This window comes from Arabidopsis lyrata, assembly GCF_000004255.2.
Source record: "Arabidopsis lyrata subsp. lyrata unplaced genomic scaffold ARALYscaffold_6, whole genome shotgun sequence".
In the NCBI taxonomy this organism is placed as follows: domain Eukaryota; kingdom Viridiplantae; phylum Streptophyta; class Magnoliopsida; order Brassicales; family Brassicaceae; genus Arabidopsis; species Arabidopsis lyrata.
Genome location: NW_003302550.1, coordinates 486603 through 501555, shown reverse-complemented (window position 1 = coordinate 501555; position 14953 = coordinate 486603). Strand labels below are relative to the sequence as shown.

The 14953-nt window shown below is 32.8% G+C and overlaps 2 protein-coding genes and 1 long non-coding RNA gene across 5 annotated transcripts; 1 reads left to right on the top strand and 2 right to left on the bottom strand.

The window, feature by feature from the left end:
• Window positions 1-1007: 1007 nt before the first annotated feature.
• Window positions 1008-11632, bottom strand: LOC9309106 (oxysterol-binding protein-related protein 3A). 2 transcript variants are annotated; one of them, XM_002870905.2, is made up of 11 exons: window positions 11393-11631; window positions 11155-11248; window positions 10951-11067; window positions 10798-10870; window positions 10558-10676; window positions 10347-10468; window positions 10080-10256; window positions 9828-9972; window positions 9578-9756; window positions 9279-9502; window positions 1008-1186 (listed from the first exon to the last, which is right to left on the bottom strand). In XM_002870905.2, the coding sequence occupies exons 1-11, from the start codon at window positions 11488-11490 to the stop codon at window positions 1173-1175; spliced, it is 1362 nt and encodes a 453-aa protein (XP_002870951.1). In that variant the 5' UTR covers window positions 11491-11631; the 3' UTR covers window positions 1008-1172. The 2 variants fall into 2 exon arrangements, with proteins under 2 accessions (XP_002870951.1, XP_020878516.1); XM_021022857.1 differs by lacking the exon at window positions 1008-1186 and adding an exon at window positions 9063-9144 and having other exon boundaries at window positions 9310-9502; window positions 11393-11632.
• Window positions 7499-8688, bottom strand: LOC110227685. 2 transcript variants are annotated; one of them, XR_002331367.1, is made up of 3 exons: window positions 8328-8688; window positions 7919-8258; window positions 7499-7831 (listed from the first exon to the last, which is right to left on the bottom strand). It is a non-coding gene; the product is annotated as an uncharacterized LOC110227685 (long non-coding RNA). The 2 variants fall into 2 exon arrangements; XR_002331368.1 differs by lacking the exon at window positions 8328-8688 and having other exon boundaries at window positions 7919-8026; window positions 8111-8320.
• Window positions 11633-12580: 948 nt separating the features above from the next.
• On the top strand, window positions 12581-13016 carry LOC9307021. The gene has a single exon (XM_002872991.2). It carries the CDS (start codon window positions 12657-12659, stop codon window positions 12915-12917), a length of 261 nt encoding a protein of 86 aa, XP_002873037.1. The 5' UTR covers window positions 12581-12656; the 3' UTR covers window positions 12918-13016.
• The last annotated feature ends 1937 nt before the right edge of the window (window positions 13017-14953 follow it).

Here is a 14953-nt window from a genome sequence, read left to right as displayed (position 1 = left end):
CGGTTTAGTGAACCGGTTTAATCAGTAGCCACGCTCTGATCATTTAGAAACTCCACGTTTATAAACTTTAGCTTAGACATATTTAACGAACTAATCGGAAAGAAACTCTTACATAATTAGATGATTTTGGATAATACGATAAGAAAATCATATTACAATCTAAAAAAACATGAAATTATTAGATAATATTAAACTCCGATGATCGGAGATTCAAGATCGGAGAGAGAGAGGTTTATCATAACAGAAGAAACAAACTTTTATTAATCTCATCAAAGTATAGTTACAAAGCTTAATCCAAATGTAAAACAGAGTTTAGCTTATATACATAGGATTAAGATGATGAACATTAAACCATAGACTGGTTAACTAAAACCAGAGTAAACCGGTCAATGTAGTATACTCAATAGATAACTTGAATTTCGAAACTAAAATGCCATTTTCAACTATATAACATTTTTTTTTATGTGCTGTCAACTTCCCACTATTGGAGAGTTAAAATATGAGTCTATTCAATATTCATAAAGTTTGACGAAAATGAGTGGATTTAGTTGCGAAGGGATATAATAAGAAGACGTCGTCCCACATGAAACGCGGTAAATGCTTTCTACCCAATCTTCATAGAGATTTCATGTTACAAAAAACGTTTTAAAAAATAAATGTTGCAGTGTTTTTAATTTTAACCAACCTCGTGAGTCCACGACCTTTGCGTAATTACCTCATCCACCCATGACAGCCAATAAATTACTAACTATTTTTATTATTTTATCCTCTGTTTTTTGGCACCAACTTCCTATTTTTGTTACCAACCAAGATTTTACTTTCGATGTTCTTGTGATTTCATTTTATCTATTACTTACTTCTGCTCCATTCCATTTATCTAATGACAGAAAGAAAAAAAAAAAAACCAAAAAAAAAAAATTGCTAGCTTGTTTTTATTAGTTGCTTAAGCCCCAAGAAACTTGTTAATTTCTTTCTACTGTAGTTTGTTCTTCTCTTTCTCCTTTGTGTCCGCTTTAACGAAGTCGCTTTAACCCATAGAATTGCCTTGCAAACAAATCTCTCAATCTCAGAAAATATAGACAAAATACAATGAAACTGGTCATCAGTACCAAAAACAAAAGAAAGATCTAAGAAAGTAACAAAACATTACACAACAAATGGCACCCCGAGGGTTAAGCAGAGAGATCTTGGAATTGCCAAGGGTTGAATTGGGTCACCTTCACATCCGTTGTATCCTCAGAGTTATCGGCTGTGGCGCGGTGCACCGAGTACTTTCCATTGAATTGGTACACTTCGAGATCACCCCATGGTGTAGGAGTGACTTCCTCTGTTTCATCAAACCATTTTGGAGCAAATATTTGCCCTTTCTCTTCTCTATCGGCTTCTCTTCTCAGCTCTTTGTCTCTCCTCTAGGCTGCAAAATAGAACCCGGCTTCTATTAATCTTTACATTACTAGAGATTACCTTGAGAGATTTTCATTTTGTTCAGAGGCCAAGAAGAAGACTTAGGCCATGGATCTAGTAATCTCCAGTCTTTCTCCAAAAGAAAAATGATTTATCTGTAAACACATGACATGCAATGACCTATAACTCTGTATCTATGCTATGTATATATGTGTACACATGAATTGATATGACCAAGAATCTCGATCTTCGTTACATCTTTTTAAAATCAGTCAGTGTTTGTTGAAAAAGGTTCCACTCAAAAACCAATGATGGACAAAAGAGATCATCAGACACAATTCATGTCTTCAATCTTTTGGTCCTCTGTTTCATCGCTCTGTTTCCTTCTTCCGTCCACCTCGGTCAGGGAAAGATTCAGCGATTCAAATGGGAAGTGAAGTACGAGTTCAAGTCACGGGATTGTTTCGAGAAGCTACTAATCACAAAGCACCCAAAAGCTGAAGAACACTCCTCCAACAAGCTTACTCCATTGCGGAAATGGACTGTACAGAGTCGTCGCAGGCCCCACCGCAATCGCAATTATATTCACCATCATGATCGACAATGGAGGAACCATCAAAAAGCTCCATTTCACAGCATACAGATCAGCAAACTCATCCTCTCCTTCTTCTGGTGTAGATGACTTGGAAGTCAAGGTAAACGAGATATCGACTCCTGCAATTACCTTGAGAAGACCCTTGAAGAACAGCTGCAGGGTGTGCGCTTGTACATGGCCTTCGGTTTCCTCAGCGATATCTTGACCTTTCTTCTTCCAAGCCAGCCATGATGTTCAGTTGCTCTCGGCGGGCTAAACCCGTAGAGAGCTGTTCTTCGGAAGATACAGCCAGTTCCCACATACATTGGACCTTGAATTCCATCCAAAGCTCTCATACTAACATCAAAGAAGACAGTGTGGTGGTTTGCATAACGATCATTTGGGTCAATAACTCCAAACCTCTGAGGGAACTGAACATAGCAGATTCTATCACCTCCACGATCAAGCAAGACGAACATTCATTCCTTCCCTCATAGCAGTGTTCAAAAAGCGCTAGGCGGTATCTAGGCGGCGACCTTCAGCCTAGCGCCTAGAACGCCTAGTCGGGGCCTAGGCGATTTTAAGCGGAATATGCGGTTTTAGCATTAAGCACTATATATATATATATAATTATAAATATATAAGTATATAACACGATAAAAAATCTAAATCAAATATAGAAAACCTAAAATATGTCAAATTAAAAAATATGAATCAAAAGTTTTCACTTCAAAGTTCAAACACTAAATTTCAAATTAAATAAAGAAGCAAAAAGTCTAAAATAAGAAATAAACTAAATTTCATATTTTTTAATCATCTAAATAACAGCACTTAAACTTTGTTTCGTTACTTATTGATTTATTGTGTAAATTGAATTGATTCATAACAAATACAAACAGAGAATATAAAATAAATCTAAACACTGGGATAATAATCGAGTAGGTTACCACTTGCCAGAGATGATGAGAAACAAAGAAACGATGAAACTAGATGACGCATGTTTCTCTTTCGTCGAGACTTGGGAGAATTGGCTGAAAACAGAGTTGATTTCGGAGAAGAGAGACGACGAATCGTGTTGTTGTGGCCTTGTGGGACGTGGGTTTAGCTTCAATTAAAAAAAAAAAACCTTTTCTCTTCTTTTAAACGACGTCGTTTGAGAGATTTTGAAATTTATAAAAAAAAACCTAGGCAGAATTAAACCGCCCAGACCGCCTATACCCGCTTAATCACCGCCGGATCCGCCAAATTCAACCCAACGATTAATACTCCCGATTTTATGAGAATCCAAGCGGTCTAGGGACGCCTAGCGCCTAGGCGACGCCTAGGCGGCCGCCTAGGCCGCTTTCTTGAACACTGCCTCATAGCCATGGAGTTGCAGATGTTAGTGATCAGAATCAAGGTTGAGGATGAATGGGCCATTAGACAAGCTATAGCGCTGCTTCTAATTTCATGGCTCCTTCTCTCTCGAAACATGGACCAGCAATGGTAATCCCCTGATGCACCAAATTCTCAGTATCTGTTTCTAGCTCCATAAAGGTTCTGCATTAGGAGGAGCCAACATCATCATCTCCACTTATAAACAGTTTGGTTTAAAACCATCATCTTCATCTGTTCTTTCGTTCTCCACAAACATATGAGTGTTTGTTTGTAACAATCGTCCCGGTCCCACATAATGTTTACAAACTTACCGTTTAGATTAGATTATCACCGTCCGATATCTCACAGTTGCAACGTGATGAAAATAAACGGTCTAGATCTCTCGAACGTTCTAAGATTTTCTTATTTTTTGTCAACCCTAGTAAGAAAAGGAAACAAGCGTTCAAGAAAAAAGGAAACAATCACAAATTTCCTTTTTGTTTTGGGAGAAGCTAACGCTTATAAATAGAAACCTGAATCTTCACTCTCATTCTCTCTTCTTCTTCTTCTTCTTCTTCTTCGATACCATAACAAAATAATTCTTCATCTTTCATTCTCTTGTCTTTTCTAAACACAACTATCGTTTTTGATCGGATTCTCTCGTCTTTCACCGAGCCAAGGAGAGCACCAAGACGGCCAAGGCAAGAGCACCAAGGACGAGCCACCGAAAGCTTTCACCGACAGCCAAGGAGAGCACCAAGACGGCCAAGGCAAGAGGACAACGAAGAAAGAGACAAAGAGAGACGGTGTTTCCATGGCTGTGATCATCAAAGAAAGCGTCTCCTCAGGATGATCGTCGATTAGTCTCTGTTTCGTCGAATCAGGTAGTCTTAATTTCTTTTTCTTTGATTTTGTTTTTTGTTTTTTTTTTTTTTGTTTTTTGATAAATGTTAAATTTTTTAATTTTGTGTAAACCAATTGGATACATCATCCAAACTCTTAAGAGGTGTTCTAGGTTCAATATGCTTTACACATAATTAAATTTTTAACACTTGTTTTTTTTTTAATCTTTTGTTTTGTTTTTTGTTTTTTTTGATAAGTGTTAAATTTTTTAATTTTGTGTAAACCAATTGGATACATCATCCAAACCCCTAAGAGGTGTTCTAGGTTCAATATGGTTTATACATAATTAAATTTTTAACACTTGTCTTTTTTTAATCTTTTGTTTTGTTTTTTTGTTTTTTTATAAGTGTTAAATTTTTTAATTTTGTGTAAACCAATTGGATACATCATCCAAATCCCTAAGAGGTGTTCTAGGTTCAATATGGTTTACACATAATTAAATTTTTAACACTTGTTTTTTTTTTTTAATGTTTTGTTTTGTTTTTTGTTTTTTTGATAAGTGTTAAATTTTTTAATTTTGTGTAAACCAATTGGATACATCATCCAAACCCTTAAGAGGTGTTCTAGGTTCAATATGCTTTACACATAATTAAATTTTTAACACTTGTTTTTTTTTTAATCTTTTGTTTTGTTTTTTGTTTTGTTTGTTTTTTGTTAAATTTTTTAATTTTGTGTAAACCAATTGGATACATCATCCAAACCCCTAATAGGTGTTCTAGGTTCAATATGGTTGCACATAATTAAATTTTGGGAGACTCACAAAAATGCCCCTTTTTCAATACCCCTTTTCAAAAATGCCCCCTTTGGATGTCCATTTTTAAAAATACCCCTTTTATGTACAAAATGACTAAATTACCCTTCTTTTAATAAAAGATATCATAAATATATAAGAAAATATAACAAAATTAGGTCCACAAAATACAAAATATTTTTGGCGGGAAAAGTGATCCCCCAATTTTTCCCGCCAAAACACTTGTAAAAATTTGTAAAACCTTTAAAATACCTTGTAAAATTTTCCCGTAAAATTTTTTCCCGCCAAAAATTTTTTTTTGCGGGAAAAGTGATTCCGCACATTTTTTGGAGTTAAACTTTTGGCGGGAAAAATTTACAAGGTATTTTAAAGGGTTTTTACAGGGTATTTATAAGGTTTTACAATGTATTTTAAAAGGTTTTACAACGTATTTATAAAGTATTTTTTTTGCGGGAAAAGTGATTCCGCACATTTTTTGGCGTTAAATTTTTGGCGGGAAAAATTTACAAGGTATTTTAAAGGGTTTTTACAGGGTATTTATAAGGTTTTATAATGTATTTTAAAAGGTTTTACAACCTATTTATAAAGTCTTTATAAGATCTACTATACATTTTTGCAACACTTTTTGGGGTTCCTAATCGGGTCAAATTTTGTTTAATTTTGACCCGGAAATCTTCAATCGGATCTTTCCTTATTTTTGACAAAATTAAAAAACGAAAATTAATCAATAAAATCTAAAAATATATATTTTCTCAACTAATTACTATACCTAAACTCTTTATTTATGGCATATTCTCTACAATTTTTATAGATATAGAAATCAAATATGATTATTTAATGCTAATATAACAAATTTGAACTAATTTCCTAAAACCTCTCTACCTAATTAAAACATAAATATATGATTCTCATTTCACTTTTATATGATCTTATATTTATATTATTTTGAACTATTATAAAATATATATACTTAATAAAAAAATTCGATTTTTTTTCTGCATATGCTATGATTCAAATTTTTTTAAACGGACATATATTACTCAATCGATGAAGAAAAAAGTATGTGTACAATCTATATTAACATTTTTGAAAAACAAATTTGCACGTTTCATCAGGTCGTATATTTTTTTTACTCTGACCCGGAATTGAGCCATTCAGATATTTTCTTAATTTCTAAAATTATCTAAAACGGGACAATATACCACGGTGAAATCTTAAAATTAACAAATCGAAATACAATTATTTAGTATTTTAATATACATTTTTAAAATATTTTTACGGGTTGGTCTAAAACACACACTAATTTGAAAAAAAATATATATATATATATATATATATATATATATATATATATTATAGAAACTATTTGAAAGCAAACTTTTAAATTGACTCGAATTATATGTCTTTTAAATAAAAGTGTTATTAAAAGAAATAACAAAATGATGTTTAATTTTACGGGACATGATTATATGGTGGGACGGGTCGGATTTGGATTGATATTAATACGGGATAATATATCACGGGTGAAATCCTGGGATTAACAAATCAAAATACAATTATACAATTTTAAACACTAAACAAAAAAATACAACTTAAAATTTTCATTTTTAGTTACAACGCATGTGACTCGAAATGTCCAACAAAAAAATATTATATACAAGAAATTCATCAGTTTATAAAAAGACAAAAAAATCAAATAATTAACCCGCGGTGTACCGCGGGTAACAATCTAGTATTATAAGATTTTACAAGCTATTTTATAAGGTTTTACAAGTTATAAGGTTTTACAAGTTTTTTATAAGGTTTTACAAGTTATAAATACCTTATAAGTACCTTGTAAAACCTTTTAAAATATATTGTAAAACCTTACAAAACACTTGTAAATACTCCGTAAAACCTTTAAAATACCTTGTAAATTTTTCCCGCCAAAAATTTTCGGCAAAAAAATTACGGAATCACTTTTCCCGCAAAAAAAAATTTTTTGGCGGGAAAAATTTTTACGGGAAAATTTTACAAGGTATTTTAAAGGTTTTTACAAGTGTTTTGGCGGGAAAATTGCGGGATCACTTTTCCCGCCAAAAAATATTTTGTATTTTGTGGACCTAATTTTGTTTCAAATAAGGGTAAAATGGTCATTAAAAATTAAAAGAAGGCAAACTTAAAAATAGACTCTCAAAATGGGCATTTTTGAAAAGGGGTATTGAAAAAGAGGCATTTTTAACAATTTCTCTTAAATTTTTAACACTTGTTTGTTTTTAAAATGTTTTTTTTTTTGATAAGTGTTACATTTTTTAGTTTTGTGTAAATTAATTGGATACATCATCCAAACCCCTAAGAGGTTTCTAGGTTCAATATGGTTAACACGTAATTAACTTTTTAACACTTGTTTTTTTTTTTAATGTTTTGTTTTGATTTTTGTTTAAATTTCCTTTTAAATTTTTAACACTTGTTTTTTTATCAAAAAACTAGTATTTTGGCATGTGCTATGCACAGGCATTATCATGTTATATACTTGAATTGATTAAAAATATAGAAAATAAGACAAAAAATAGATAGAGGGAGAAAACATTACAAACACCTTATATCATTTATGTGAACGCATAAAGAAAACAAAATTCATAAACTAAAAGAAATGTAACATTGTAGAACGAACTTGTAGCCATTTCGTTTTAGGCATCCTATTATATATTGAAAAAGACATAACACATAAATTAAAAGAAATGTAACACAAACAAAATGCAAACGATTGTGGTTACCTTTCTTTGAATCGTTTATATATATCAGCAATGCAGGATTAATGAAGAGCCTTTGTTGACAATTTTGCACTTTGGATTATGATTTTCCTAAAAAAATAAATAGAGAAAACGATGCTAAGATTTGTAGGTTTGGGCCAAAAAGGAATTGAGAAAAAATCAATTGATAAGACATACCATTAGAAACATGAATCCTCATGAGATTACAAAGCATTAACAATAGGTCCACCAGAAAAGGATTGAACGTAGGAATGTATGTTTTGGCCAACGATTTACCAATTATATCTGTATTAAAAATATGAAAAATTCATAAGAATATAATAAGGTGTGTAACTTTGACAAATATACATTGATGGTGATAACACATACCAACGTGTAAAATTGTCAGTGTTCATTGATACACAAACCATCACTCCACTTTACCAAGTCGGACTTTAATTCTCAGTAACAGACTCTAGTTAAGCAATCGGTGTAAAATCAAGTTTCATGTTGCAAACAGTGATAGTAGTACCTGCAACTAAATTGATAAAAATCAAAATAGAGAAAAAAGACAACAAACTGTTATGATTTGGGAAACTGGAATTACCTTTGAGGAAGAAAAAAAAGACGACCAGCGTGGTGAGAGGTTGGTTTGAACGAACTGTGTAAATTAAACAAACTGTGTGGATTAAACGGTTGGTGTTGACGAATCAGGTTTGGCTATAGATTAGTGAAGGCGATTCCGTAAAAGTAGCAACGATTTTTTTAAAGAAGGGATGTTGATTTGAAGAAGACGAATGGGAGAACAATTGTGATAATCGATTGTGAGATATACATGGTGAAATTGATGAGAGTAGGAAGTTAATTTGGGGATCGTGGTTTGCCAAGAGGAGATCGTGGAGCTTTTTTTTAAGAAAAAAATTTGATTTTTGAGAAAAGGATAAATCAAAAGGAAAACTGAATAAAAAACTTAAGAGAACAAATAAAAACTAATCGTGGATTTTTTTTTTTTAAAAAAGAAGAGTAATGGTTAGAGAAAAAAGGAAAAAGAAAACAAATAAAATAATTAATTAGATCTAAAAATTGAAAATGACACGTGTCGCAACCAAAATTGACGACTGACTTCTGTTTTATATAATAAAGGATGTTATTAAATTTATATTTTTTATTTATATTACTATCAACATGTTTACACATAATATAAATTTAACAATTAATTTTTTTTTTTTTTAATTTTGATTAAATTTACATTTTAAAATTTTTACAAATAATATTTTAAATAAATTGCTTTAAGTTTTACATAATTAGATGTTTTATGCTAATTGCTTAAGCCCCAAGAAACTTCTCAATGTCTTTCACTAGTTTGTTCTTCCCTTTCTCCTTTGTGTCCGCTTTAACGAAGTCGCTTTAACCCATAGAATTGCCTTGCAAACAAATCTCTCAATCTCAGAAAATATAGACTCATGGAAAAATACAATGAAACTGGTCATCAGTACCAAAAAACAAAAGAAAGATCTAAGAAAGTAACAAAATACTCGAAAGATCTAAGCAGAGAGATCTTGGAATTGCCAAGGGTTGAATTGGGTCACCTTCACATCCGTTGTATCCTCAGGGTTATCGGCTGTGGCGCGGTGCACCGAGTACTTTCCATTGAATTGGTACACTTCGAGATCACCCCATGGTGTAGGAGTGACTTCCTCTGTTTCATCAAACCATTTTGGAGCAAATCTTTGGCCTTTCTCTTCTCGGCTTCTCTTCTCAGCTCTTTGTCTATCCTCTAGGCTGCAAAACAAAACCCGGCTTCTATTAGTCTTTGCACTACTTTGGGAGGATAACCAAAAGACTATGAGTAGCTACCTGCTCTTTTCAAATCCAGATTTGGACATATCACCCATCTCAAGCGCGTATCTATCTGGACGTAGACGTGAATCAGATGACAGTAGCTTTTTAGGAGCAGTGTCAAAACTATTGATCTTGTGAGCGAAATGTGTGTATTGGAATTTATCGTTCTTTGGAGCTTCAGCGACCTTCCATACCTGTGAAAGGTGAGTAGATATATTATTCAAAGGGTTTGCATAGAGTATGGCAAGGAGAGAAATTGATAAACCTCCTTCAGTTCGGTGCCTGGAAGAGGTTCGCCTTCCCCATCACATGGCTGATAACTCAAGGACTCGTTCCATTTACCGGTCATTAGCATCTTGGGCTCTTCAGCTGAATTATACACGTAACCGTCCACTTCATAACGTCCAGATCTGTCCATTAGGTCCACATTTCAGCTCTAAATGGAGAAGCATGGAGATGAAATTCAAGTGATCAGATTTGTTTAAAGGGTTTTAAGTTTGATGAAGAAAGAACTTACCCAAACCAGCCGCATGGTTGAAAGTAAAGCACCACTTTGTCACCAGTGGTCAGGTTCGTCATGACCATCTCTCCTGGCGAATCTACCCATGTTCGACCAAAGATAAGGTTATGAACCTTTGTCAGGGGAGGTACAAGATCAAGAACCACACCATCTCTTTTAAGTGTCACTCGGGTCCTGCACACAGAGTCATTGAACTATAAGTTCAGGTGCTTTTGTCTCACAATGCAGAATCTGAAATCTAGATACATCTTTAGGAGAAATTACCTTCCTACTGGGTAGACGTCAATTGAGTTGCCCAAGAATTTCGTTTTCAGTTTTGAAGTGCAATCGTAAGCGAAATGCTCGTTTTCTGCGTGACCAGCACTCATTGGTGGGTGATGGCAAACCTGAGGAACAAAACATTGATATATCTCAACTAAGAACTCATGATTATTAACAATCACATTGGAATATGAGTTCTAAAGAAATGACTCACCTGTTCAGCTATAAAATTGATCCCATTATGATTAGTCATCTCGTAAGTCTCACCGAGAATTGGATTGAACGGCTTCCAGGTACGCTGGTAAGCATAGTACACCGATATAGCCCATGATGCTGTTAAAAATCAAATAAAATTAGCCACACCATGAAAAAACTACAAGAAGAGACACTGATCATAGACAGCTAAAAAGAGTTTGAAAACAAAGAAGAACATGAAGAGTGGGGATGTGCTTACATGCATATACCATACGCATGTAAGGATCTTCAGTTTTGTCAGCCATGTCTAGCAGATGCGAGTATTCCATCAACTGTTAGATACAACAAAACATGATCAATATCAACCAAAAGCTAAAAGATCTTTCATAAAATCTAATCTAAGAGCACAAACCTCAGCCATTTTCTGCAGCATTGTCATGGGTTCAAAAATAATCACAGGAAGAGTCACCATAGATGTAACATCAGACCCTATATACTTCTGCATCATCTTCCAATAACCATCACGTTCCTGATAAATCAAGCCAACATATAAATCCAGAGGATTGATCAAGATTTGTTCCTTTTTCCCCAATTCTAGTAAATCAGGATGATATACCTCTTGCTTCCATCTTCCTCTTCCTGCTTCCTCCTCTGCATCTTCTGTACCTCCCTCTGGATTAATCACTTCAAGCCCTTCATAGCCCATCAAACTGAGAAACAAACAAAATTGATTTCCAGATTCAACAATTCAACATGGAGACCAAATCAAAGATTAACATAACAAGTATGTGAATCCAGCTGACGATTATAGGATCCGAAAACGAGGAAATGTGTTGGGGATTTGATTTCCTTACCCGTTCACTGATTTGCTCATGGCCGATCCGAAATTGGTGATGGATGAAGCAAGAGAGGCGAAGAAACCGCCGCCGTTTTTTGGATCGTTAGAAGCCATAACCACCGGCGATTATAGAAACCACCAGCTCCACCTTAAGAAATTATGAGATTGATCAGCGACGGAGATGACGAAGAAGACGATTCTTCCTTCGTTGGCGGTTCTCCGATTTGAAGTCAAAAAGCCACTAATGATTCAATTTCGTCCTTAATCATATTTGAAACATTAAACCGAGCCAAACCGGATTCGACATAAACCACGTGAGGCCGAATATTAGTAGATCAGATTCTACATGTTGGGCTTCAGATAACGGCCCAAAGTATATTTTGTTCGTTTTTAATTTAATTTTTAACGGCTATGTATGTGTTTGTTCTTATTCTCCTCACCTAACACGATCCTCAAAACTAAGAAAGTATTGTCATTGCTTTTTGAGTGAGAGAGCCAATTATATCTGTATTGAAGTCAAATTCATATAATTATATCATTATTTACTAATAACAAAGATTTTTTTGGATAATATATAAAATAAAATGACTATGGGATCAAACTTTTCCCAATCTGTGATGTAAACTATGACTTCATTCAGGATTTTGAGGCTAGTGCGGTGGGTAATTTGATACGAAAATGAATTTTAGTGAATAATATCATTCTTCATTCAAGATTTTGTTATTCAAATTTTGAGTAGCTAGAGACTGTTTTCATATTTAAGATATTTATCAAGAATGTTCTTATCTTATCAAGAATAACTAATTCATACACGGTAGTAAACAACGGTTTATTATCCTTGTAAAATTAAGGGAATATATAATACATATAAATTTTGTTTTTGTGTGTAAAATGGTTGCTTGTGGGTCTATAATTAATAAGTTTATTAACAAACTATGATGATGCTTTCATTTATCTAAAAATGGTAATTTCAAGATTGCTTGAGAAGTTCAAGATTTCTTTATGTAAGTTAAGACTTCCCTTTCACATATTATCTATCGTCTCATAAAAACATCTTTATTTAATTTTATCTTCGATGCATATCCTCTCAAAACATTATTTACCGTCACGTTTAAGCATACGTGGCAACATACCCATCACGCCACGTCACTATCTCAACCCTCTTCCCTCTTATATTATACACCAAAGCCCTCTCTCGCATTGATCAAATCACAAAACCATAAAAAGTCTCATAAAGAAGGAAAAAAAAAGTTTCTCAAGGATTTCAGAGATTAAAAGAAATGGAAGGTTTGATTCCATTTTTGTACAAAGCCATTGTTATGTATAAAAGAGAAGGAAGTTTTTCGTCGGTTTTGCTAAGCGACCATCACTCTCCTTCTAACACCGGTTATTACATGCGACTTCCCGGCGACTCCTCCGGCAGGTTTCGAACGTCTGATCGCCGGAGATTTGGGACGGATCGTCTTGGATTACTTGAAACAACGCCGTCCTCTTCGCCGTCTCGTGTGTCCACTAGGAACATGATCACCAAACGTACGTAAGGACTGATGATCGATATACGTATAAAGATAATATTGTGGTAATTGTATATTAAATATTGTTATATAATACGGTCCACCTTAAATTATTATCGTTGCTAGTAAAACTAAGTTTTGTTAAAATCATCGAAATTATGGTAAACTGTAAATATAAGTGTTGTAAGGATGTCCATAATTTTGATGATGAAATTTAACAAACATGTAATTTACTGGTTTTTTGAATTTACGGTGGATCGATCATGTATGTATAATATGTTTAGTGGGTTTGTTAATTGTGTAATTGTAAAGTCAAGTGTGTTATCTTATGGAGTTTGCAAAATTAAATCATATCATAATGGATTTCTTGTCACTTACGCTTTCTTTTTCGTCAACGACGAAGTTGCTTCGGTATTATTAATTACTTTGTCACAGTCGATACTGTTAATTAAACCTTAAAAAAAAACATTTTCAAACTTTTTTCATGACTAAAAACAGGGAATACGTGTTTGACTTGAATGGGGTTTAAATAATAATTATAAATTTTCAAATAGGAATTTTCGTTCCATTAACCTATATCTCTTTAAATAAGTAAATATTGAACGCTAAATATAAAATTCGTGAATTATTTATAACTTTTTGTGATTATTTATTCACAATTTCAAACATATTAAAAAATCAGAATGTGTTAAAATTTTAAAGATCTATTAGGATCGGACCCGCGGTCTACCGCGGGAGAATATTGGTTTACATACGTTGCGTTTAATATTGTGTGTGTTTTTTAGTAGAACGAATCGTGTAGTATACTTATAAATATTCATAATAACGAATTGTAGAGAAAATGTAAAATTGTTTATAAATATACCCATGGTATCAATTATGATTTACAAAATAGAATTTTGTGTTTCAAAATTCTAAAATTAGACGATTCATGGGAATTAGAGCAGTCAAAATAGGTCAAAAACCGCGGGTCGAGCCCACATCATCTCACTATGGGGCAGATTTGGGAAAATATATTAAACCCGCAAATAAGCGGGCCACATGGATTAATTCGCAGTGGATCATAGGTTTAATCGGTTTTCATCGTCCGCGGGTTGGCGGATCAGCCCGCATATTAGTATTTATTGATAAAATTATAATTTATTCAACATGTGGTAATTTAAACAAACTTTTAATAGTATTTTGATTTATTTATTTATTTTAGTAGTATTTTAAATTTTGGTTACTTTAAAATTATTTAAACAAAATCCATGGACAATCCCGCAAATCCGCATAAATTCGCGGGACGAGTTTGTATTTCATATATGCTACCCGCGGGTCGTGCGGACCGACTAACTACAAGTCAAAATATTTTTTGTCTATCGCAAAACGGACTTAACGGGACGAATCAACTCGCTTTGACAGTTCTAATCGGAATATTATTTAGTCATACAACAAAATGAAGTTTGGACATAGTAATAATAGAATATGTATCTAATTTGTTAGATGAGAGATTGAAAGATGAAGTATAATGATTAAAAATTAATTATTATTTTTCATGATTCACAAAATTTAATAAATACTTATCATCTTGTTGAATAATTCTAAAATCATATTCAAGAAATCTTTATAAATTGAAAATTAAACTTCTTTGGTAAGCTATAGGTATGAAAATATCGTAATTTTGATTTAATCTAATTAAATTAAAATTAGTTACATGGATTTCATATCTATTTAATTTACACGACCAAAATAAAAATATCTATTTAATTTACACGATCAAAATAAAAATATCAATTTAATTTATAAAACAGATGGGTTATTTGTGATAAATTTTCTAGAAATCTTTAGAAACAAATAAAATATCTTTCAATTAATGATAATTGGCTAAAATGAGCGAAATTAATGACAAAAACGTTGATTGTTATGGAATTAGTCTCAAAAATATATGAACAAATTTATTATACGTAATTAATGTATAATATTGTTTGGAATATGCTTTTATTATTAGTTACCATAAATACAATCAGATTTTATTTGATTTCCATAAATATTTGATTTTATTTCGATTTTTCATTATTAAT

Excerpts from the sequence above, each read along its gene's own strand:
- LOC9309106 (XM_021022857.1), bottom strand. The coding sequence starts at position 11,490 with ATGGCTTCTAACGATCCAAAAAACGGCGGCGGTTTCTTCGCCTCTCTT. Across the intron at positions 10,871-10,950 it reads TGCTGCAGAAAATGGCTGAG|TTGATGGAATACTCGCATCT; the intron begins GTTTGTGCTCTT and ends TGTATCTAACAG. Across the intron at positions 9,145-9,309 it reads AGGATACAACGGATGTGAAG|GCAATTCTATGGGTTAAAGC; the intron begins GTGACCCAATTC and ends TTTGTTTGCAAG.
- LOC9307021 (XM_002872991.2), top strand. The coding sequence starts at position 12,657 with ATGGAAGGTTTGATTCCATTTTTGTACAAAGCCATTGTTATGTATAAA.